The following is a 24260-nucleotide window of genomic DNA, read 5'->3' as shown; positions in this document are numbered from 1 at the left end:
TCCCATTCCTGGGCATTCTAATACAACAGAGGCCGAATGGTAGGCTCAGACATGGCGTCTATTGGAAGCCTACTCACACTGACTTGTAACTCAACAAAAACAGCCACCAAAGATGACCTGGGACTCGGGTTGGTTGGCCTTAACAGGATTCCCTGTGAATGTGGCGCAGTGAATATAAACCAGACGGGATGCACGGTGGAAACCCACATCAAGGAGCACGTGAGGTGTATCTGTTTGAATTACCCAGAGAAATTGGTGGTAGCAGAACACTGCATTCGCAATGGCCAGAGGATTAGCTTCGATGGCAAAAAACTGCTGTGCCATGCCAACAGTTTTTGGGTCCACCTGGTAAAAGAAGCCACAGAAATAAAACTAGAAGAAAAAACTTCTAACAAAGACCAAGGTCTCGCTCTAAGAAAGAACTGGAATTCAATTATAAGCAAGGTGGGAGAGCGGAAACCGTAATGGATGAGGACTAACCAATCAGGAAGGATAGACTACGGGGGTGTAAATACCACTGAACTAGACATGCCCAGGCATCGTATCTGATGAAGACGGCAGAGTTTGTTATCAAAACAGCGGTTATAACTGATACCTGTACCCGGATGGAAGCCCAAGAAGAGTTAAATCATCAAAAAACTATCAAATACAACAAAAAATAGAAAATAAGCATATCAACCTACACATTTACCCAATGACCTCTGGTCCTAGACCCCCCCACCACCCGCAAGTTAAAGGAAACATAGTGCAAGAGGTAGACTCTCCTCTGGGGGGGGGGGGGGGTAACAGAATGGAAAGGGGAGCAGCACGATGGGTGGGGAGGAACGAATCCAATTATCCCAACATCCCCTCTCCCAAATATCCTGAATATTCCTCCCCTTCATATTGTACTCCCAATCACCTTTCCAGAGTTACCTCTGACACTTTGGAGAGACCCTGTCAGGCACAAGCTGAACAGCTGACAGTTCAAACTACATTTATTATCAAGGTGACTTTGAGATTTGTCTCCTTACAAGCAGCCACAAAATAAAGAAACCAAATAGAATCCATTAAAAAAACCACACATAACAAAACCTGTCACTCAATTTGCAAAGAAAAGAACAAATCGTGCAAACAATTGAAAGTAAACAAATAACACTCAGAACATGAACACAGAGTCTACAAAACTGAATTCATAGCCGTGGTTCAGATTAGATTGAGCACTCCGAGCCAGCACACAGATATACCCATCCTCCGTTTTGCCCCTCTTACCTTGAAGTGTTTGTGGACACAGGATAAGCGTCTGCTGGAAGGATTCATTGCAGCCAAACTGAGCAGCTCCAGACTGCATCGGAATCCCCTGGTGTACTAGGGATGCTCCAGATGGTGGTAGATGCTGAATGAAGAGAGCACAGTTAATCTCCTGCTCCTGCCCCATAGATGCTGCCTGACCTGCGAAGCTCTTCCAGCATTTTGTGTGGATTACTCTGGATTTTCAGTATCTACAGCATCTCTTGTGTTTATGTGATCATTATCAAATTATGGCAGTTTCATTTCGTGTACTGGTGAGATGATGACATTATCAAAATATGTCACAGAACACATTACAGAAATGAAAAACTATCTGGGAGGGAAGGGTTAGATTGGTGTTTAAGGATCGGCACAACACCATGGGCTGAAAGGCTTATACTGTGCTGTACTGTTCTATGTTCTGTGCACACATCACTGACTACACAGTGCTTTGGGGCATTGTGGTCACGAGACATTTTAGAGAACTGGAAATAAGTCTCTTTTTAGTGTGGCTGTTAGTGTGACCTTATTACAGATTGAGGCATTGGAGTTCACAATTTAACCCCAGCATTTTCTGCAAGGACTCTCTGCACGCCCTTCCCTGTGAAACACATGGGTTTTCCTGGATGTTCCAGTTTCCTCCCGGTTTCTAGATGTACCTGGTAGGTTAACTGGTCAGTTAGTGCTAAGTCGGGCTTGTTGAAGGCTGCTGGTGGTGTGGCTCGTAAGGCCGGAAGGATCTATTCCGCACTGTACTGCTAAATAAAATAAGTAATATAAATAAAACAGAAATAAATAGAAACAGAAGCGCTAGAAATACACAGTCATGCCGTCTCCGTCTCCTCACAGCTACCATCAGGCAGGAGGTGCAGAAGCCCGAAGTCCCAGTTCACCAAGTTCAAGAAGAGCTACAACTATTCCCTTCAACCATTCGGTTCCTTGAGTTGACTGGAAAAACCCTAATCACCACAATTTAGCAACGCTATGACCACTTTGTACGAAAGTAGACTTCATTTTTTTGTTCTAGTTATGTTAAAAATGTGTATAATTATGTTTAACACAATTTTTCTTGTGATTGATGCTTATATGATGCCATGTGCCCTAACCCTAATGAAGAATCAACTTTATTTGCCAAATACATTTACAAGTATTTGGAATTTGTTGTGGTGTGTTGATTAGGGTGTGACATGCAACAAAAAACAGCATTGAACAATTATAAAGATTATATAAAAAATAAAATTGGAGCTTTGAACACTTATAAACACAAGTCTTGGCCCAAAACATCGGCCCTTTATTCCTCTCCACAAATGCTGCCTGATCTACTGAGTTCCTCCAGCATGTGTGTGTGTTTGTATATACACGCGCTGCTGCAAGTACGTTTCTCATTGCATCTGTGCATACACATACTTGTGCACATGACAATAAACTGGATTTTGACTTGACTTAGACAAGGCATTTGCACAGGTAGGGCTAAGGAAGAATTCCACCTGTGTGTTCCCTCAGTTAAGACACAGGGTCTGAATGATCCACTACTCAACACAAGGTGGCGCAATCGAGCAATGTATGGAAAGCCTATGTGAGCATTGCCACGTTCGGCGCTCATATCAAAACAGTCACCACATCCTCCACGCTCAACACTAAAACTGCTTCTACAATCAGCTGTAGGGCTCAGCACTCCTGAGATGTGAAGTTTGTGAGGCTAGTGACAAGGCCAAACAACCTAAGGGGCTCCAAACAAAATTTTGAGACTAAATTTGACTCTGAGCCATATAAAGAAATGACTGCATGTCCAAACATCTCTTAAATCATCTCAGCAGCACAAAGCAATTTATAGCCAATTTAAGGCAACTGGTAGCAGCCAATTTGTTACAGAGAGCTGCTATTAACGTGATTATCTGTTTTAGTACACTGACCAAGAGGAAGTCTGATGCTGGGAGAACTTTGTTACTCTTTATTCAGAATCCAGTTTACTATCATTGGCATATGTCATAAAATTTGTAGTTTAGTAGCAGCAGTACAGTGGGAAGTATTATAATTGTGTATACACATATAGGGACAATGTCAGAGCTAAGTTTTTTCCACATAGTGGTACATGTGTGCAACACCCTGCCAGGGGTGGTGGTAGACGCATTTAAGACATTAGGAAAATTTAAGAAACTCCTAGATAAGCACATGGATGATTAAAAAATCTTTAATTCCTCATTTTCCATGATCAACAATTCCTGGGGTCAATCCCCAGAGGTCAGCAAAGATGGTAGGGTATAGCTGAAGGTCGAAGTCCAGGGCTTGGTGAGTCCAGGGGTACAGGCTTGAAGGGCAAAGACTCTGTATCGGGCTTGTCTGGAGGTCAGAGGCCTGATGTCTGCAAGTCTGGGTGTGGCTCAGGAGCTTGAGGCCTGGACGCTGCGTGGGGGTGTGAGAGAGAGGGGGGGGGGGAGGGGGAGAGGGAGAGAGGGGGAGAGAGAGAGGGAGAGGGAGATGGAGGGAGAGAGGGGGGTGGGGGGTGCTTTGCTGCTGTGGCTTGTGATGCTCTGATAAACATTGTGGGAATGCTATGCTGTTGCCGGAATGTGTGCTGACCCCAACAAGTCTTTAGGTTTTGTTGTTGTTAACACAAACAATGAATTTCACTGTATGGTTTGATGTACATGTGATAAACAAATAGATCTGAATTTACTACAATGAATTGCCCAGGCTGCTGGAAGAACCCACAGACAACATGAATAGCATGATAAGGTCCTGAGAATTTCAGTCAAAAGAGGCCACACATCGCCAATTCTTTTGGAGTGCCAGAGTTTCTCAGTACGGCAGGGAGATGGTTTTATCATGCGATTCTTGTTTCCTCAGTCTTTGAATATTTATATACATTCTCCTCCAGAAGCTGTCTCAGCCTGTCCAGTGCAACTCATCCCGTGTTCAATGTTCAAAATAAATTTATTATCAAAGTATGTATACATCACCATATACAACCTTGAGATTCTTTTTCTTGTGGGCATTCACAGGAAAATTTAGAAATACAATAGAATCCTTGAGAACGACCATAAGACTAAAAGACATAAGAACTGAGTTAAACCATTCGGCCCATCAAGACTGGTCTGCCATTCCACATTGGCTGATTTATTATCTCTCTCAACCCCATTCTCGTCTTCTCCCCTTTATCTTTTGGCGCCCTTACTAATCTAGAACTTACCAACCTCTGCTTTAAATATACCTGATGACTTGACCATCATAGCTGCCTGTGTCAATGATTTCCACAGATTCACCACCCTCTGGCTAAAGAAATTCCTCCTCACACCTGTTTTAAAGTGACATCCTTCTATTCTGAGGCTCTGCCCTCTGGTCCTGGATTCATCCACTCCACACCCAAAACTATTCGTAACAAAATCTATCAAACACCTAATGTGCAAAAGAGCACAAATCATGCAAATAATCAAAAAGTAAATCAATAATACTGAGAACATACTGAGTCCTGGAAAGTGACTCCATGGGTTGTGGAATCAGTTTAGTGTTGGGGTGACTGAAGTTGTTGGTGCAGGTTCAGGAGCCGGCTGCTTGGTGGGTAATAACTGTTCCTGAACCTGGTGTGTAGGACCTAAGATTTCTGTACCCACTTCCCGATGGTAGCAATGAGGAGACAGGAGGAAACGTATACAGGTAGTTCTACAAATTCCATCCTCCTCACACTCACTCTGATTTGGAAGGATGCAATCTCTTCCTTTACCTGGCTGGGTACTGAGCCCATTTTATTGAAAGCCACTGTCAGGTTTGCTGTGTTGTTCGAGGCAACAGCTCTCACGAATGGCATCTTATTGCGGTTTATCATGTCGTACAAGCTTGGCCTCCATCTGCAGACATCCATTATGTGGAAACAGGATTTGACGCTGAGGGAGAGAAACACGCAGGTGGTTACTTGCCCGAGTCGTGTACTCATGTCACAGCGCACCCACCTCCCACTCAAACGTATCACTCTTGAATAAGAAGGAAATGGAGTTTTTGCCACAGAAAAATGCCATTCAGCCCACGGAGTCAATCCCTAGCTGACCATTTCCTATTCCACCTCTGTCCTAAGGGTTTATAGTACCACTGCCCAGGGTTCAATTCCCACCACTGTCAGTCAGGAGTTTGCATGTTCTCCCATGACCATGTGGGATCCTACACATGCCCTGGTTGCCACTTACCATCCAAATATGTATGAGTTAGTAGCTTAACTAGTCAATTAGTCACATGGGTGTAATTGGTTTCATTAGGCAAGAACAGCCTGTTGCCATGCTGTATCTCCATAAACAGAAATAAATAAATTCTGCTATTTAATCACACAGCAGAGACACAGGCCCTTCGGCCCAGTGAGTCTGCACTGACCCACTTACAATTATTCCATTTCATTTTCCCACATCCTAAGCACAGTAACTCCCTTGAATTTGTATCAAAAACACCCACAGCGCAGGGGAAAATTCATAGATTTACAGTCATAGAGCAATACAGCACAGAACAAACCATGCTGGTTTGATTTTCTGCCCAGTCCCAGCTACCTGCACCCGAACCACATCCCTTCAAACCTTGAAACTCTTCCCATCCATGTAACCAGTAAAACTTCTCTTAAGTCTTACAAACGGACTGCATGGTAGTATAGCAATTAGCACAATCGCTTCATAGCACCAGCATTGATGAATCAAGGTTTGATCCCCGCCACTGTGTGTAAGAGGCCTCTTCTCTCACTGGCCACTTTATTGTGCACTTCCTGTACCTAACAAAGTGGCCACTGGGTGTACGTTCACTGGCTTCTGCAGCTGTAGCCCATTCACTTCAAGGTTTGACGAGTTGTGTGTTCAAAGATACTCCCCTGCACACCACACTTGTACCATGTGGTTATCTGAGCTACTGTCACTTTCCTGTCAGCTTGAACCAGTCTATCCATTCACCTCTGAGCTGTCTCATTACTGAGGCATTTTCACACACAGAAATGCTGCTCAGTGGATGTTTTTGTTTATCGCACCATTCTCTATAAACTCTAGAGACTGTTGTGCATGAAAATACCAGGAGATCAGCATTTTCTGAGATACTCAAACACACCCTGTCTGGCACCAACAATCACTCCACAGTCAAAGTCACTTTGATCACATTTCTTCCTCATTCTGATGTTTGGTTTGAACAACAACTGAACCTCTTGATCATGTCAGCATGCTTTTATGCATTGAGCTGCTGCCACACGATTGACTGATATTTGCAATAATGAGCAAGTGTACAGGTGTACCTAATAAAGTGTGTGCCTGTTTGTGCTTGTGCGTGTGTGCGTTTTCTCCAAATGCTCCGGTTTCCTCCCACATTCCAAAGACATATGTGGGGTTAGTAAGTTGTAGGTATGGTATGTTGGGGTCGGAAGTGCAGTGATCTTCGCGGGCAAGCCCTCAGCTCTCCTCTGACTTAGTTGATCATTCATGCAAAAAGACACGTTTCAGTGTTCCAATGTACACGAGACAAATAAAAGTAACCTTTAATCTCTAATCATTAAACCGAACCTAGATTTACTGCTTTCAGCAGCAGCTTGTTCTACACTTTCACCACCTACTGAGTGAAGAAGTTCCCTATTATTTATTGTTTATTGCAATACAGTGTCGAACAGGTCCTTCTGGCCCTCCGAGTCACGCTGTCCAGTTTTAACGCTGGCCGACTTACAGGACAATTTACAATGACCAATTGACCTATGAACTGGTATGTATTTGGACTGTGGGAAGAAACTGGAGCACCTGGAGGAAACCCACACAGTCACCAGAAGAACGTACAAACACCTCACAGGCAATGGCGGGAATTGAACCCATGTCACTGGGGCTGTAAAGTGTTCTGCTAACCACTAAAATACTTTGTTGCCCGTTTCCCATTCAATATCTGACCATTCGTGCTTAACCCATGGCACCTAGTTCTAGTCTCACTCAAACTCAGTGGAAAAAAAAATCCTGTTTTCATTTACCAATCTGTCATAATTTTGTACTCCTCTATCAAATATCTCCCCTCATTCTCCTATGATCCTGGAGAAAACTATCCAACCATTCCCTGATCTGCGTAACGGTAGGTTTGTGAAAAGCATTTGAGCTTGATAACATGCTGTAGCAGGTAAGTTGCTCTCCGAGGTAAATAATTAACTCAACTCCAGCATGCAGACTGCAGCAGGTTACATTTGAACGATTCAAAGACTGGCCAACAGCCATGATGTTTCGGCAGGGCACAAGCCCACGTATAGGATGAATGCACTCTGTCTTTTTCCCACGGAAGGGAATCAAAACCAGAAAGCATGGGATTGAGGTGCGTGTTAGTGGGTTAACTGGTCACATGGGAGTTATTGGGCCCATTGGGTCAGAAGGGCTTTTTATTGCGCTGTATCTCAAACTAAAATAAATAAAAAATAAATTAAGGTTGGTGTGGGGGGGTGGAATTTAAGAAAGATCTGATGGGCAACTTTTTCATACAGAGAACACTGATTTCTCCTTCTGGTAATAGTTTTCCCCTTCCTGTTCCCTCTTCTCCAATTTCCCACTCTGCTCTTTACCTCTTCTCCTCATCTGCCTGACAGTAACAACACCCCAGTATACTGCTTCAACAAGCAGGCTAAATCAGGTGAGGGTAGCTGGTGAGCCTCATGCCCTGGTGAAAGAGGGGCATGCAAAGTCAGCTCTGGCGGACTGGGTGGATGAGATCTACAGTAAGGTCCAATGGCTAGGAAGGCAGTTCTACAATGCTCCTGGAGAGAAAAGGACATGACAAGACACAGAAGACATCATGGCCATCCACTGCAACCAAGGAAGACCCCAGTTTGTAACGCTTGTTCCTACCATTGTACCCAGCCTTCTGATGTCGAGAGAGTGGAACTTCCCCAATGCAACGGCTTTTCCACTTTAAAAACTGTCCTGCACAGGTTTCCTGTCTCACTGGCCTTGACGGACAACCACCAACCTGCCTGTCACTTCACCAGTGCCCTTCCTCCTTCCCTTTCTCCCACTCTCCTCTCCTATCAGATTCCTTGTTCTCCAATCCTTTACCCTTCCCACCTATCACCTCCCAGCTTCTTCATCCCGCTCCCCCACCCACTTGGCTTCACTATCACCTTCCAGCTTGTCCTCTTTCCACTCCTCCCATCTTCTTATCCCGACTTTCCAATCCTGCTTTCCCCCACTTTCCAATCCTGAAGAAGGGTGTCGGCCTGAAATGTCGACAGCATATTCATTTCCATAGATGTTGCCCGATCTGCTGAGTTCCTCTAGCATTTAGTAGTATGCGTTGCACATACAGAGGGTGTTGGGTATATGGGATGAGCTGCCAGAGGAAGTGGTTGAGGCAGGGACAATAACCATGCTTAAAAGACACTTTGGATAGGTTCATGGAAAGATTAGCTTTAGTTGTCACATATACATCAAAAGATACAGTGATATGTGTCATCTGCGTTGACCAACACAGTCTGAGGCTGTGCTGGGGACAGCCTGGAAGCATCACCATGTTTCCAGTGCCAACATAGCATGCCCACAACTTACTAACCCTAATCATGTATCTTTGGAATGTGAGAGGAAACCAGAGCATCCTGAGGGAACACACAAAGTCACGGGCAGAAGGTACAGACTCCTTACTGACTGCAGTGGAAATTGAACCCCAATCACGATCATTGGCATTTTAAAGCATTGTGATCATTGCTGTGCTACCATGTAAGTTTAGAGGGATATAGGCCAAACATAGGCAAATGGGATTATGTTAGATGTGGTTGCTTGGATGAATTGGCCGAGGGGCCTGTTAACCATTCCCTTGGGATCGACGAGAGAGGGACCTACTGGTTGCTGTGTGGAAAGTCCAGTAGATGCTGCATGGCCACAAAGGGATGGCTCATCGCCTCCACCGGAGTGATCCTCTTCTCAGCGTCAATCAGCAACATCTTCTTCAACAGACTGACAAACTCCATGCGGTCTGCCTTCTCCGCCTGCAGGTCACTTCCCTCCAAATCCAACACCATGTTCACCTAAGGCCAGAAGGCACATTAAACTAAGAACTAGAATCAGGCTTATTATCACTGACATATGTAACATTTGTGGTTTTGCAACAGTACAGTGCAATACATAGAATATTACTAGTCACAATACAGTAAAAATCAGAATTAGATAAGTAGTGCAAAAAGAAAACTAAATAGCAAGGTGATGTTATGATGGCAAAAGGGAAGAAGCTGTTCCTAAAACGTTGATTGAGCATGTCTTCAAGCTCCTGTAGCTCTTCCCTCATGGCCATAATGAGAAGATGCCATTGACGGTGAGGAGGCTAGTCCCCATTCTGGAGCAGGCTGAGTCTACAGCCCTCTGCAGGGAACTCTGTCCACAAGGATTCTGCATCTTCCAATCCTATGTACCTCTCTCTATAGATCTGATTTCCTTTTTTACCAGCAGAGCCATGTCATCCCTCTGCTTACCTGACTGTCCTTTCGATAGATTGTGTATCTTTGGATGTTAAGCTCTTAACTATGATCTTTAATCAGCCACGACTCAGAGATGCCTACAGTTTTATGCCTGCCAGTCTCTAACTGCACTACAAGATCACCTACCTTATTCCGTATACTGCATGCATTCAAATAAGTTCAAAGTTCACAAAGTACAAGTATGTCACCATAAACAACCCTGAGATTCATTTTTTGGGTGCACATTCAATAAATCTATAGAATAATAACCATAATAAAATCAATGAAAGATTGCCCAACTGTGTCCAACCAGAGTGCAGAAGACTGTATATATATACAAAAAGAAAGAAATAATAATAATAAATAAATAGACAATAAATATCAAGAGCATGAGATGAAGAGTCCTTGAAGAGTCCATAGATTGTGGGAAAAGATCAGTGAGAATAGATGGGATAAACAGTTACTTTTTTCTAAGGTGGCGATTTTAGGACCTCGTGATTAAGGTGAGAGGAAAGGAGTTTAAATATCTGAGGGGTAAATTTTTCCATACAGACGATGGTGAGAATTTGGAACGAACTGCAAGAGGAGGTAGATTACATTCCATTAGGCACCAGTAACCATAGAGTAGAGATGAAGTGGTGGTACAATGAGAAAAGCGATTACAGAATGTAGAATAAAGTGTTAGTTATAGAGAAAATGTAATGCAGGCAGACAAACAAGGTGCAAGGGTCACCATGAAGTAGATTATGAAATCGAGAGCTCATCTTTATTGATCCTTGTGTCTGGTGGTGTGTGTTTTTAAGCTTATCTGTCTTCTGCGTGATGAAAGAGGGGAGAAGAGAGAATAACTTTGACTATGTTTAAATGACATTTGGTCAGGTACCTGGAGAGGAGGGAACCTGTGCCTAACACGGGCAAATGGGATTCAAGTAACAGACATCACCATTTTTGTGGAGGACAGTCAAAAGGACCTATCTCAATGATTCTGTGACTTACGTGCGCTATATCATCCAAACTACTAAAGATATACTTTCTGGCTTCCTTCGACTTCATTCCTGTTTCCGTTTCGTGCTCTTCTGGAGTCTGAGAAAAGAAAAAGAGGAATGTATGACTTGTTTGATAGAGGGAAAATCCACCCACATCAGTTTTCTTTCTCAGTTAATTGACTTTATATAAGATTGCAGATGCTGGAAACTTGAATCAAAATGCAAGATGCTAGAGGAGCTCAGTGGGCTGGCAGCATCTATAACGGGAAAAGGACAGTCGATGTTACAGGTCGATACCCTTCATCAGGACTTAGTCCAAGTGAACCCATAACTCAGGTCCTCAAGTCCCAGCAACATCCTTTTAAATTTTCTCAGCAATCTTCCGATCTTATTGATATCTTTCCTGTAAGTAGGTGATCAGAACTGTACGCAATACTCCAGATTTAGCCTAACCATCATCTTATACACTTCAACATAACATCCCAACTCCTGCACTAAATACTCTGATTTAAGAAGGGCAATGTACCAAAAGCTTTTTTTTCCAAACCACTCTGTCCACACAGTGGCTTTGCTGTCAGAAGATTTTCTGACAGCAAATGGTAAATTGGAAATAGATGAGCTGATGTAGGGACCAGACATCAGGCTTTGATGCCAATTAATTACAATTAAATGGCATGGTCGTATAGCAGTCAGCGTAAAGATTTCCAATGCCATCTGTAATGTTGGGATTCGATGCCAGTAAGGAACTTGTACGTTTTCCCTGTGACCACGTGGGTTTCCTCCAGATGCTCCGCATCCCTCCCACTTTCTAAATCGTTCAGGTCAGTAAATTGTGGGCATGCTACGTTGGCACTGGAAGCGTGACAACACTTGCGGTCTACCCACAGTACAATCCTCAGACTGTGTTGTTCATTGACACAAAACAACATGATGTATGTGACAGAAAAGCTTATGTCTTTTTCTCCCTTTAATCAATTCAAACTCTGGGTCTGAGCTATAATACAAAAAATTACCCATTGATATCTTGTGACACAGAGAAACATATTGGGTGAGAAACAACACATGGCATGAGTTTTAGTCAAAGGAACGCACCAAATAAAACAGGAACTAAAGAAAACAAAATGCACCTCACTGGAAATAAACCTTTAGATGTGATAACAAGTTTAACAAATTCAAAAAGTACCTTCATTTTCCACCCTGTATATGCTCCGTCGGTTTCTCTGGAGAAAAACCGCGTCGTTTTTGTCCCAACATTTAGTAAATGATCTCCTGGTAATCCTTGTGTTTGAGAAATATAACGTATCTGTGGGTTGAAAGAAAATCACTAATCGTTTAATTGGCTACTTACAGAAAATAGAACATTAAAGGCCCTTTGGCCCACGATGATGTGCTAACCTGTTAACCTGCTTCAAGATCAATCTAGAGCTTCCCTCCTACATAGTTCTCAAAGCCCAATGGCCGAAGCCTGGAGGGCTGTCTGTATGAGTGGGAGAGGAAAGGGGCTTGTTTTGTTGATTGTTATGTTCCATTCTGATGTGTTCTGTGTTGTTCTGTTGAATGTTGTGGGCATGCTAAATGGGCACTGGAATGTATGGCAGTTGACACAAACAACACATTTCACTCTCTGTTTCAATGTACATGTGATAAATAAATCTGAACCTAAACTTGAACGTAAGAGTCTCTTAAATGTCGCTAACGTATCTGCCTGGTGCAATGTGTACAAAGTGTCAACAGTGGATAAAGGACTTCATCGGAAAAGGCTTATTTCCTTCACTGGTTCAGTGCTGCTCCCCACATCACTGCGTCCAAATCCCTGAACTTGTTTCCAAACAGCACCATCTGAGAACCTTAGACACGTACAACCAGTAATCCAAAGCATTAAACACACACAGACACAAAAACATTCAGTGCCACTTTATTGGGTACACCTATAGACCTGCAAGTTAATGCAGATATGGTCAAGAGGTTTAATTGTTGTTCATACCAAACATCAGAATGGGAAGAAATGTGATCCAAGTGACTTTGACCATCTACTTTCTATAGACTTCACTTTTCTTGGACATTGGAGTTTCTATACCAGGCCATGATGCAACCAGTCAGGATACTCTTCACTGTGCATCTATATGAGTTTGTCAAGTTAGATGACATGTTGAATCTACACAAACTTCTAGGAAAATAAGAGTTCTAATAAAGTTGTGCCTTCTTTGTGATGGCACGTACCTGCTGGTCCCAATACAGATCCTCTGATATTTGCAAAGGACTGAGAATGTAATTCTGAGAAAGCTTCTTCCACCCAGAAGCCCCACTCTCAGATGTTAAACAAGGCCATGCTTGGTTGGGTTGAGTTGTTCTCCAATCTTGGCAATTTTCTTGCAACCGTTTCATCACCATGTGAGGAAACGTTGTCAGTGCGTGTCTCCAACTCAACCCAACCATCAACCACATGAGCTACACGTCGTCTGAATTATTTTCAAGGCTGTGTTTGCAAGTTTCTGTAACTAAGGACACAAAACAAGATTGCACATTACCTTTCGGAGCAGGGCAGAAATATGGTTTCTTAGCCTGACAAGTTTTGCCCTGAGCCAACCCAAATGCTGCTCGTGGATTCTTGCTGTTCACAAAGTAGCTTCTGTCATTGTGTCGAAGAGCATAGAAACAAAGCCCTTCAGCCTGCACTGACTATCGTACATTGTTACAATAAAATTAATTTTTATTTAATTCTCCTCACCTTTCCATCAACTCCCATTGCTGTCTGTAAGGAGCTTGTACATTCTCTCCATGACAGCGTGGGTTGCCTCATTCCAAAGATGTACAGTTTAGGGTTAGTAAGTTATAGGTGTGCTAAATTTGAGCTAGGAGCGTAGCGATGCTTACCAGCTGCTCCCAGCATACCACAAGTGATACATTTCAACATATGCTTTGATGTACATGTGATAAATAAAGCTAATCTTAATCACTCTGTACATAGTTGGGTAAAGTTATAGTGGCCAATTAAATCACCATGTTCCACTTCTGTGGGAGACAACCGGAACATTTGTAGGGAAATTTCTTTTGCCAAAGGGTGGCATATCTGTGGAATTCACTGTTACAGACAGGTGTGGAGAGAGTCAATGGATATATCTAAAGCAGAGATTGATAGGTTCTTGATTAGTCAGGGCGTCAAAGGTTCCGGGTAGAAGGCAGGAGAATATGGATGTGAGAGATATCAAATCAGCCATGATGGAATGACAGAGCACACCTGGTTGGCCAAATGGCCTTATTCTGGTCCTATGTCTTATGGAGCAAACTTGAGGGGCTGAACAGCCTAATTCTTCTCTTATGTTGCATGGATCCCATAAGGTAACAGAAAGAAGGTGCAAATTCCACACAGGCAGATTCCAAGGTCAGGACTGAACCTGGGAGCTTGGAGCTTCACAGAGCAGCACTACTTGCCATATCTCGTGCTGCCTCCACAGAACAGCAACCTCAGTTCAAAGTGCTTTTGTTAAATGAGCAGTGCACAAGATTAACATTTTAAGGCATAAAATAGTGGTGCCAGAAACAAGGTTGTGCCAAGGATGATCTCATCATTGATTTACGTCACCTAAACTCAATAAATCATGAAATCAAGTCTGCATCTCTCTGTTTCAAGCCCGCATTATCAATTTTCAAATAGCTTTCCTTCCAAGTTCCTTCCTTAATGGCTCAGCCCTCTCCCTGGCCACCATGAAATAAAAAAAATTACAAAGAAAAGCTTCCATTAAAAGGATAAAAAAAGGTTTTCAGGTTATGGAAAACCTGATTCAAGCTGAATTATTCCATTTTTACTTGAAAGCACTTTCAACTAATAAGGCAGTAACTCTGCCTTGCTGAGGTAATTTGGAACAAAATTACTTTGAGAAGGAATGAAGCTATTTTGTTCTGATATAAAAGATGAAGATGGATAACAGATTCAGCACTCGTGTAGCTCACATGGTTTGATTTTTTTTTGATGTTTTTAAATTGGTAAATTGGTTACATAAGGACATAAGAAATAAGAGCAGGAGTTGGCCAAACAGCCCGTGGCACCTACTCCACCATTCAATGGCTGATATGGCTGTGGACTCAGCTCCACCTACCTGCCTTTCCCCTACTAAAAAAATATTATCATGTATGCCAAAGTACAGAGCAAAACCTGTTTTACACACTGTCCATACAGGTTAATTCATTACATCGAAACCAGTGTTCTCCACCGGGTGCAAAAGGTCCAGGCTGGAATTGATGCTGCCCCCCAGTATTTGCTCAGCAGAAGGCGAGATGTATTGTAGTTGACAGCAGATTTCTGCAGCATTCATGGACTCAGGGTCTGGACTGTTCTTTTTTGCATGGCTGTATTTCACTGTTATCTTGCATGTGTTTGCTATCTTGTGTGTGCTACGTATGCTTTGTACTGTGTGTAACTGTTGGTACTGTGTTTTGCACCTTGGACCAAGAGAAGTGCTGTCTTGTCTGGCTGTATTCATGGGTATTCATGTATGATTCAATGATAACTGAACTTGAACTGAATTGACTTGAGGTAGATCAAGGTAAAACAATGAGGAATACAGTATTACAGAGAAACTGCAGAGCAGGGCAGAGAGTAAGGTGCAAGGTCACAACAAGGTAGATTGTGAGGTCAAAAGTCCGTCTTATCATACTAGGGAACTGTTCAATATTCTTACAAGAGCAGGGTAGAAGCTGTTCTTGAGCATGATGGCATGTGCTTTCAAACTTTTTTTATCTTCTGCCCAGTGGGAGGGGGAGAATAGAGAATGGCCGGACTGGGTGGGACTTTAATTACGCAGTTTGCTTTACCAAAGCAGTAAGAAGTGCAGAGTCTGTGGAGGGGAGGCTGGTTTCTGTGATGTTCTGAGCTGGTTTTGTAGTTTCTTGTGGTCAGGGTGTACCAATCCATGATGTATCCAAATAGGATGCTTTCCTTGCTGCCTTGATAATAATTGGTGAGGGTCAAATTCCTCTTGGTTTTTTAAGGTTTTGCCAAAATATCAGTGAACTTCTTGGTCTCCAAATTCTTCCTCAAGCTGTCCAGTGGGTTTTTTTTTACTCTCTCTACCGATGCTGCCTGACCACTGCGTATTTCTATTTTGGTTTTGTTTGAAGATCACAGAAAATTTGATGGAAGATGCTCAAAATTAAGAGATGAAGAAGAAAGATCTAAAACACATTGCTGAGCAGAAGCAGTTTCAATTAAATATAAAGATTAGCTCTATTTATCACAAATACATCAAAACACTCAGTGAAACATGCCAATTGCATCAACGACCAACACAGTCCGAGGATGCGCTGGAGGCAGTCTGCAAGTGTCGCCATGCTTCTGGCACCAACACAGTATGCTTTCAACCCTTACTAACCTGTATATCTTTGGAATGTGGGCTCACACTGGAACACCCAGAAGAAACCCTCATAGTCATGGGGAGAATGTACAAACTCCTTATAGACAGTGGCAGGAATTGAACCCCTGATCGCTGGCACAGTAAAGCACTACATGAGCCGTTACACTACCATGCCGCCCATATAGTACATGGAAAGTGGAAAAGGGGAAAATCTGCTGAGCTATGTAGGGATTCAGGAAAATGAGACTAATTGGATATACTTTCTCCTCTTATTCGTGTGACCCTTGCTGCTGTGTTTCTTCTTCAGTATGCCACTCTATATCTCTATTATTCATCTCAGTTGCTTTGGAAGAGATCTACATTCTTGTATCTAGTGAAAAGTCACCAGGTGGCAAGGATCAAATTCTATACCACTCAAAAAATATTCCATGAAAAAATAAAACACACTGTCATAACACTATCATGCTGTGGCTTTGTAAAACTTCCGTTATGGCGAACAGCTTCAAGTTCTTGCATCTTTAAAAATCTATCCTGGGCCCACACATTGATGCAATCATGAAGAGGGCACCCCGGTGGCTCTACTTCATTAGGAACTTGAGGAGATTCAATCACCATAACATCGTACAAACTTCTCCAGACGGTCGGTGGAGAGTATTCTGAGACTGCATCACAGGCTGTTATGGAGGCTCAAAAGCACATAATTGCACAGGGTTGTAGACTCAGCGCACTCCATCACAGGCACAACCTTGCCTGCAATTAAGATATCTTCAAGAGGTGGCATCCGTCACTAAGGGTCCTCACCATTTGGGACATGCCCTCTTTATGTTATTACCATCAGGAAGAAAGTACAGGAGCCTGAAGATGCACACTCAGTGACTTGTGGGTTTTCAAGCTCCTGTACAAAACAATAGTTTCTTCCCCTCCACCATCAGATTTATGAACTATACATAATTTTATGTCTTTGCACAATACATTACTGTAACCCCTTGGGTCGCCTCAGGCTCGCTCAGCTCGTTCTTGTCTAGGGGGAGCAGCCTTCGGCCCCGCCAAACTGGGTAATCAGCTGGTGTGGATGCTGTGTGATGTCCCCGCCTCGCCCAAAAACAGACAGTACACCATATGCGATTAAATGAGTACAATTTATAAAGGTTACTATAACTAAGTGATTAATAACGATACAGTATATATGAAGAGAAAATTAAAGAAAAGGCGCCAATATCAAAGTCCAAACCACTTCGTGCACAGCCGTTGGAGCTCAATTTCTGAAGTCTTCTGGCCACCATTCGCTCCCCTCCGAACTCCTCGACTCTCCAAACAGCTCAGGACCCTCCGAGTGGTCAACCAAGCACATCTAGCTTCATCCCCCCCCCCCTCCTCGGAGAATCTCCCGGCCTCGGACCCCCCTTTGGGGTCCGATCCTCGCCCAGCTTAGAGCATTGTGTCCTCTCTCTCGACCCCCTCGCGCCGATCTGCCCAAAAGCCCGTCAACAAAAGCTTATAGACTCAGAAGAAAGAACATTAATCCCCATTTGGTTTACAAAGGAATACCATTCTCGTTATCAGTAAATTAGCATTCCTGCTAGTTAACAAAAAAGAAACCCTCTTTACACTCTCCCTCCACCAAATAAAAGTCATGTCCTCATGACTACTAAATAACTCGCCACCTTTCCTGCCAACACACCGTAACCCAAGCACAAACAGTGACATCTCCTCCCCACACAGTAACCCTCACGCCCTGTTCCTCAGGCGCTACTTAGGCCAACTATCTGGGAGTTCCCTAACCCTTCTGAGGCCTCCATACCCCCTCACCTAAACCCTTCAGGCTCGGACACAACTGGGGATACCTTGGGCCCACTACCAACTCCTCTCTCAACCTCTCACTCATGCCCCACACTGCACACAGCTAACCCTCCCCGCTACACCTGACTCAATGGGAGAAGGGCCAAAGGACTCTTCCTCAATCGAGGGAAAGTCAGCAAAAGGCAGCATGTACCACACATCCAGCACATCATCCATCGAATCTGTATTCTTCCTCATTCCTGTGATCGGTAGCTGCTGTTTGATCTTCTCCAAATGGAAACACGTGGCCTGCACTGCTCCCGCAGTCTCTTCAGCCTCCTGTTCAGTATTCACTGCACTTCTCTCCAGCTTTTTCTTCCTCATGACTTCTTCCAGATCAACTTTCAGGTTTTGCACTTCATTTGAACTGTCGATGGTCATCTTCAGGTTCCCTTCAAGCTTCCGCTTCTCTCTTCTGAGATTCGTCTGTAATTTCTTCACCTCCGCAAACTCCCCTCTCCGGGTTCTCAGTTTGCTATTACCCTCAGTCACACAACTTTCTTCATTCTCTCCAACTTGTAAGTCTTCCGACTGGTTCCAGATCGCTTTCTCCAGTCTCTCCGTCTTCATTTCAAACTTGATTCCGTAGAGACAGTCACTCACGAGCTGCGACCTTCGCCAGCCCTGGCACGTGTCCCGAAAACACTTTAACTCGGTAGTTCTCAGCTGCTCCTGCAACGACTTCACTTCATATTCTCCTGAGGCAAATCCAAACACCAAGAGATCATCCACATACACCAAAACTCCAAACGCCTCCACATCCCCTATGGTCTTCCACCTGCCCAGCAGGAAGGTTGCAAGGGCTCCAGATATGCCCTGTGGCATCTTTTCGGACCCGAAGACTCCTAGGGAATTTATAACGGCCGTCTTCTCCTTGTTGGCCCCACTCATCGGGATCTGGCAACATCCACTCCTCAGATCCAGCACCTTAAACCACTTCACACCACTCAGACAGGCCATCGCCTCTCTGGCCCTCAGGGCCATATTCTGGTCACTGACAGTGCGCCTCTTCAACGCAATATAATCCATACACACACTGCCTACGTCTTCCACGGCTTCAGGGGCCAGTCGCCGCAACCTCTCTCTCTCCGAGGTGTCTTCAGCAGTCAACTCCGCTCCCTCGTGGTATTTCGCAGCGTCCACTAAGAGGGTCTCACCCTCAGATACTTCCCCAGGCCGTACCGCCACTGGCTCTTGTTTGAATTCGGTATCAGCCCAATGCTGCTACACACGTCCGCACAAGCAGCTCGAAACCCTGGGTGCATCGACAATGCCTCCAAACAGCGCTCACCCGCCTCCTCCGGGTAGGCTCCCAAGCGCACCAGCAGGATTTTGGTTCTCTCTAGAACAGAAACGCTGCCCGTCTCAACAGGGTCCGGACACATCAGCATTAACGATTCATGAACCTCAGACTCCTCCACATTTGCCTCTAAGAACTCCATTTTCACTGACCAACAACTGTTGGCTGGATAATCACCGGCACTGGTACCCCGAATCTCCAGTGTCCTCAATGTCGTCAAGGGTAAATGCTTCCAATAACGGTTATGAAACAAACTGTACAGCAACTTCACCGGCGCCCCGGTGCCGAGGATGGCTTTAACTTTTCCATCCATCCGTAACAACACCTGTGCGCGTGGCCCCTCTAAGCTTTCAGGAATAGGGTCTGTTCCTTTCGGGAGTTCCTTGGTACATTGCTGGGAACGTGCTCCCCCAGAGACTCCAAGCCGTTCCCCCACTGGGCCTCCTCTAAGTTTCCCGACACCTCTCGAATCAACGGAACAACTGATCCCCTTGACAGATCCCCTTGGCACCACAAGCAATTTATCTGCCCCCCTAGGCAAAAAGGGATACCCTAAAAACTTCCCACCAATCTCCTGCCACGGATATGATAAGCCCCCCAGCTGCGGCATTTGACTTCCAGTCAAACCACACGCATTTTCCCACACTTTCCCAGAACTGGCAGCGGTCACTCCGAGGTAATTGCGCCCGACAGTTCTAACAAAGTCACCAGCCCGTCTACTCAAACTTTCAACCCGTCCCTGTCGCTTTCCCTCAGCCAAGTACTGCCACTCACCCAACAACTGAGGGGTCCGCTCTGCCCCTTTAGGACTGGACATTATTCCAACAACCGGACGGAGCTCACCACTGCTGAAACATCCCAACCTGTCACTCCTCACCCTCCAAACAGTACGGACAACCCATGGTCCCACCACCATTTCATCAGCCAACAGGAACCACCCCACCCAACACACACACAGCGATAACCAGCAATCACACACCCACAAAGGCACACCAGCTCTTCGCCGCAGACACAATTTAAAGAGGGTGATCACACAGCTTCCACAGAAATCAACCCCGGACGAGTACCCCACAATGTAACCCCTTGGGTCGCCTCAGGCTCGCTCAGCTCGTTCTTGTCTAGGGGGAGCAGCCTTCGGCCCCGCCAAACTGGGTAATCAGCTGGTGTGGATGCTGTGTGATGTCCCCGCCTCGCCCAAAAACAGACAGTACACCATATGCGATTAAATGAGTACAATTTATAAAGGTTACTATAACTAAGTGATTAATAACGATACAGTATATATGAAGAGAAAATTAAAGAAAAGGCGCCAATATCAAAGTCCAAACCACTTCGTGCACAGCCGTTGGAGCTCAATTTCTGAAGTCTTCTGGCCACCATTCGCTCCCCTCCGAACTCCTCGACTCTCCAAACAGCTCAGGACCCTCCGAGTGGTCAACCAAGCACATCTAGCTTCATCCCCCCCCCCTCCTCGGAGAATCTCCCGGCCTCGGACCCCCCTTTGGGGTCCGATCCTCGCCCAGCTTAGAGCATTGTGTCCTCTCTCTCGACCCCCTCGCGCCGATCTGCCCAAAAGCCCGTCAACAAAAGCTTACAGACTCAGAAGAAAGAACATTAATCCCCATTTGGTTTACAAAGGAATACCATTCTCGTTATCAGTAAATTAGCATTCCTGCTAGTTAACAAAAAAGAAACCCTCTTTACATTACGACTGCTGCAAAACATCAAATTTCATGTTACGATTGTCAGTGATAATACATCTAATTGTGATTTGCGAGCCTTAGTCACCCCATTATAGGAAGGACATGGAGGCCTTGGAAAGTTGACCAAGATGCTGCCTCAATTAGATGATATGAACTACAAGGAGACATTGGACAGACTAGGGTTGTTTTCTCTGGAGCAGCAGAGGTTGTGGGGAGACCTGATAGAGGTATATAAAATTATCAAAGGTACAGGTAGACAGCCAGTGCATTTCCCCTCGGGTCAAAATGTCTAATACTGGAAGGCAGACATTTAAGGTGAGAGGAGGGAAGTTCAAAGGAGATGTGTGGAATAAGTTCTTTTTACACAGAGAGTTCTGGGTGCCTGGAATGCCTTGCCTGGGTGGTGGTGAAGACAAATATGATGGAGGCATTGAACAGGATCCTAGATAGGCACATGAATATTCAGAGAATGGAGGGACATGGACCACACACAGTGGAAGGGATTAGGTAGAGGTCCGAAGGAGCCATGAGGGCCAGTGACTCCCCAAAACACCAATGTCAAACATCTGTAACTTGAAAGTCAAACCCGTGATCAGCGGGTCATGTGGTCGATACCCAGAGGTCAGCAAATTCCAAAGGCAAAGGTGATGGTTGAAGTCAGCGGGTATGGAGGAGCGAGCCTGAATTTGACAAGTCTGGAAGCTCGAAGCCCGAGTCCATGCCAGGTACCAGAGGATGGAGGCTCAATGTCTGAGAGTCCAGGGCCAAGGTCTAGAGGCCTGAAGGCAGTCTGTCTTGAGGTTGGAGGCCCATCACCTACCACCTTTTTGAAGTGTTGTCTTTTGAAAGTGTCCCCGATGCTGGAGAGACTAGTGCCTATCACAAATGGGTGGGTGAGTTGGCAAGGGGCTTATATTGATGTTGTTTTGTTTTGTTGTGTTGTTATTGCTGCTTATTTTGCTCTGCTGAACACTGTGGAAAAGCTATGTTGGGGTCAGAATGTGAGGCAACACTTGCAGTGTGTGGTTGTTAACACAAAAAACACATTTCACTGTATGCTTCAATGTACGTGATAAAAAAGTGAATCTGAATTTGAAATTGAATCGGGTGTCATTAGCTCAAGTACATTCTGGGCCAAAGAGCCTGCTTCTGTGCTCTTCTACGTTCCATGATAGATTTAGATCCAATCTGAAATGATCTCACTTTTCTGTGCAATTATAATCACAACATCAAAACACAATCAACAAACTGAAAGACATCTCATCAACATCACTGAAGATCCATCATGGGCCCAACATTTTGATGCAATTACAAAGATGGCTAAAAAGTGGCTAACCTTCAGCAGGAGTTTGAGGCAACTTGATACAACGCCAAAGACTCGTGCAAATTATTACAGATGTACCATGAAGAGCATTCAATGTGCCCTCCATGAGAATTTGAATGTCACAGACCTCATTGAGGAATCAGACGTGGAAAGGGTAAGCAGTTTGAAGTTCACTGAAGGCCCTCGGAAATTTCTACAAATATACCATGAAGAGCGGTTGCTTCACCACCTGGTATGGAAGGGTCACTACAGGATCAGAAAAAGCTGCAGTGACCTGCAATCTCAGCCAGTTCCATGATAGGCACCAGTCTCTCCAACATTGGGAACATTTTCAAAAGACAACACTTCAAAAAGGTGACAACAGTCATCACCCAGGACATGCCATCAAGGAGGTGGTACAGGAGCCTAAAGGCACACACTCAATTCTTTACCAGCAGCTTCTTCCTCTTTGTCATTAGATTTCTGAATGGACAGTGAATGTATTTATTTTACACTTGTCTTGTTTATTTAATTTAATATTTTCAATATATATTTCTTATTGTAATTTAAAGTATTTTCATTTATGTATCATACTGTAATGGGCTGCAAAACAACAAATATCATGACAACATACACGAAATGCTGGAGGATCTCAGCTGGTCAGACAGTATTTATGGAAATGAATGAACAGTTGACCAGTCCTGAAGAAGGGTCTCAGCCCAAAATGTTGACTGTTTACTCATTTTTACAGATGCTGCTTGACCTGCTGAGTTCCTCCAGCAAACTGTGTATGTTGCTTTGGATTTACAGCAACTGCAGACTTTCTCGTATTTAAAATTTCATGACATATGCCAGTGATAGTAAACCTGATTCTGATACTGAAACTCTGTGGAAATTTCCTACACAGGCACAGCTTTAACAAACGTAGCTTCTCTTCGCCTGGAGCTGTTTTTTCTCTGTCCAAGTGAAAGTGGAGAGTGTCAGATGAGAACGAGGGCTTGTTTAAAAATACCTTCTGCTGGTGTGAGGTAATGAGAGCCTATTTTGGCACAGGAGGCCTTAAGACTGCTGGATGACAGGAGGGTGCAATTCCAGTCCAGATATCTTGGGTTTTGTGATTTACTGCTTGGCACTTAAGAATGACCAAGGGGATTGGAGAGCTAGTGGAGAGGGTCACCAACCAGACTCCTTCACAGGGCCAATCTTTAGACAGAGCCAGAATCTGGCTTAATATTACTTGTGTATGTCATGAAAGCTGTTATTTTATGGCAGGACAGTGCAATACATAAAAATCTATAAATTACAGTAAGAAATTTATGAGATAAATTAAATAAGTAGAACATAAAGAGAACAAAGAAACTTAGTTGCACCGTGGTAGCACAGCAGTTAGTGTGATGCTATCACAGCTCAAGGCTTTCGGATTTGTGAGTTCCATTTCAGTGCCGCTGTAAGGAATTTGGATGTTCTCTCCTTGACTGCATGAGTTTTGTGTACCAAGATACAGGAACATCACAGTAGTGTGGCAGTTAGTGTAACACTATTGCATCCTGGGAATCGGAGTTTGGAGTGCTCTGCCCGTGAGCGTGTGGGTTTCTTCAGGTGCTCATTTCCTTTCACAGTCCAAGGATGTTCTGGTTTGTTGGTCAATTGGTCATTGTAAACTATCCCCTGATTAGGGTGGCGTTAAATAAGCCAGTTGCTGGATTGTGAGGCTCGTTGGGCCAGAAGGGCCTATTCCACACTAGATTGCTAAATAAATCAATAAATAGTCAGGTGGTGTTCATGGGTTGGTTCATAATCTGTTCAAGAATTTGATGGTGGTGGTGAAGAAGCTGTCCCTAAAAGGTATCTTCAGGTTTCTCCTCTCTGATGGTAGGATTGAGAGGAGAGCAGGTTCCTGGGTGACGGAGGTCCTTACTGATGGATGGCACCGTTTTAAGATGCCCTCCTGATGAAGGGCCTCGATCTGAATTTTCAAATGATCATTTCCCTCCATAGGAGCTGTTGGAGCTGCTGAGTTCCTCCCCTCATTTTGTGTGTGTGTGTGCGTGTATTGCCCAAGCAAAGCACTTGTAGGACGAAAAGGA

The 24260-nt window shown here is 44.3% G+C and overlaps 1 protein-coding gene across 5 annotated transcripts in view; it reads right to left on the bottom strand.

Annotated features, from left to right (window-relative positions):
- Positions 1-24260, bottom strand: part of hipk3a (homeodomain interacting protein kinase 3a) — a 231524-nt gene that overhangs the window by 30446 nt on the left and 176818 nt on the right. For all 5 annotated transcript variants that reach the window (XM_059976150.1, XM_059976154.1, XM_059976151.1 and 2 more), the window contains 5 exons: positions 11861-11980; positions 10688-10774; positions 9081-9265; positions 4991-5150; positions 1252-1375 (listed from right to left, as the gene is read on the bottom strand). In XM_059976150.1, the coding sequence (XP_059832133.1) occupies positions 1252-1375; positions 4991-5150; positions 9081-9265; positions 10688-10774; positions 11861-11980 (676 nt within the window). The remainder of the gene's footprint in view (positions 1-1251; positions 1376-4990; positions 5151-9080; positions 9266-10687; positions 10775-11860; positions 11981-24260) is intronic.

This window comes from Hypanus sabinus, chromosome 7, assembly GCF_030144855.1.
Source record: "Hypanus sabinus isolate sHypSab1 chromosome 7, sHypSab1.hap1, whole genome shotgun sequence".
Classification (NCBI taxonomy): domain Eukaryota; kingdom Metazoa; phylum Chordata; class Chondrichthyes; order Myliobatiformes; family Dasyatidae; genus Hypanus; species Hypanus sabinus.
This window is presented reverse-complemented; position numbering and strand designations above follow the sequence as displayed.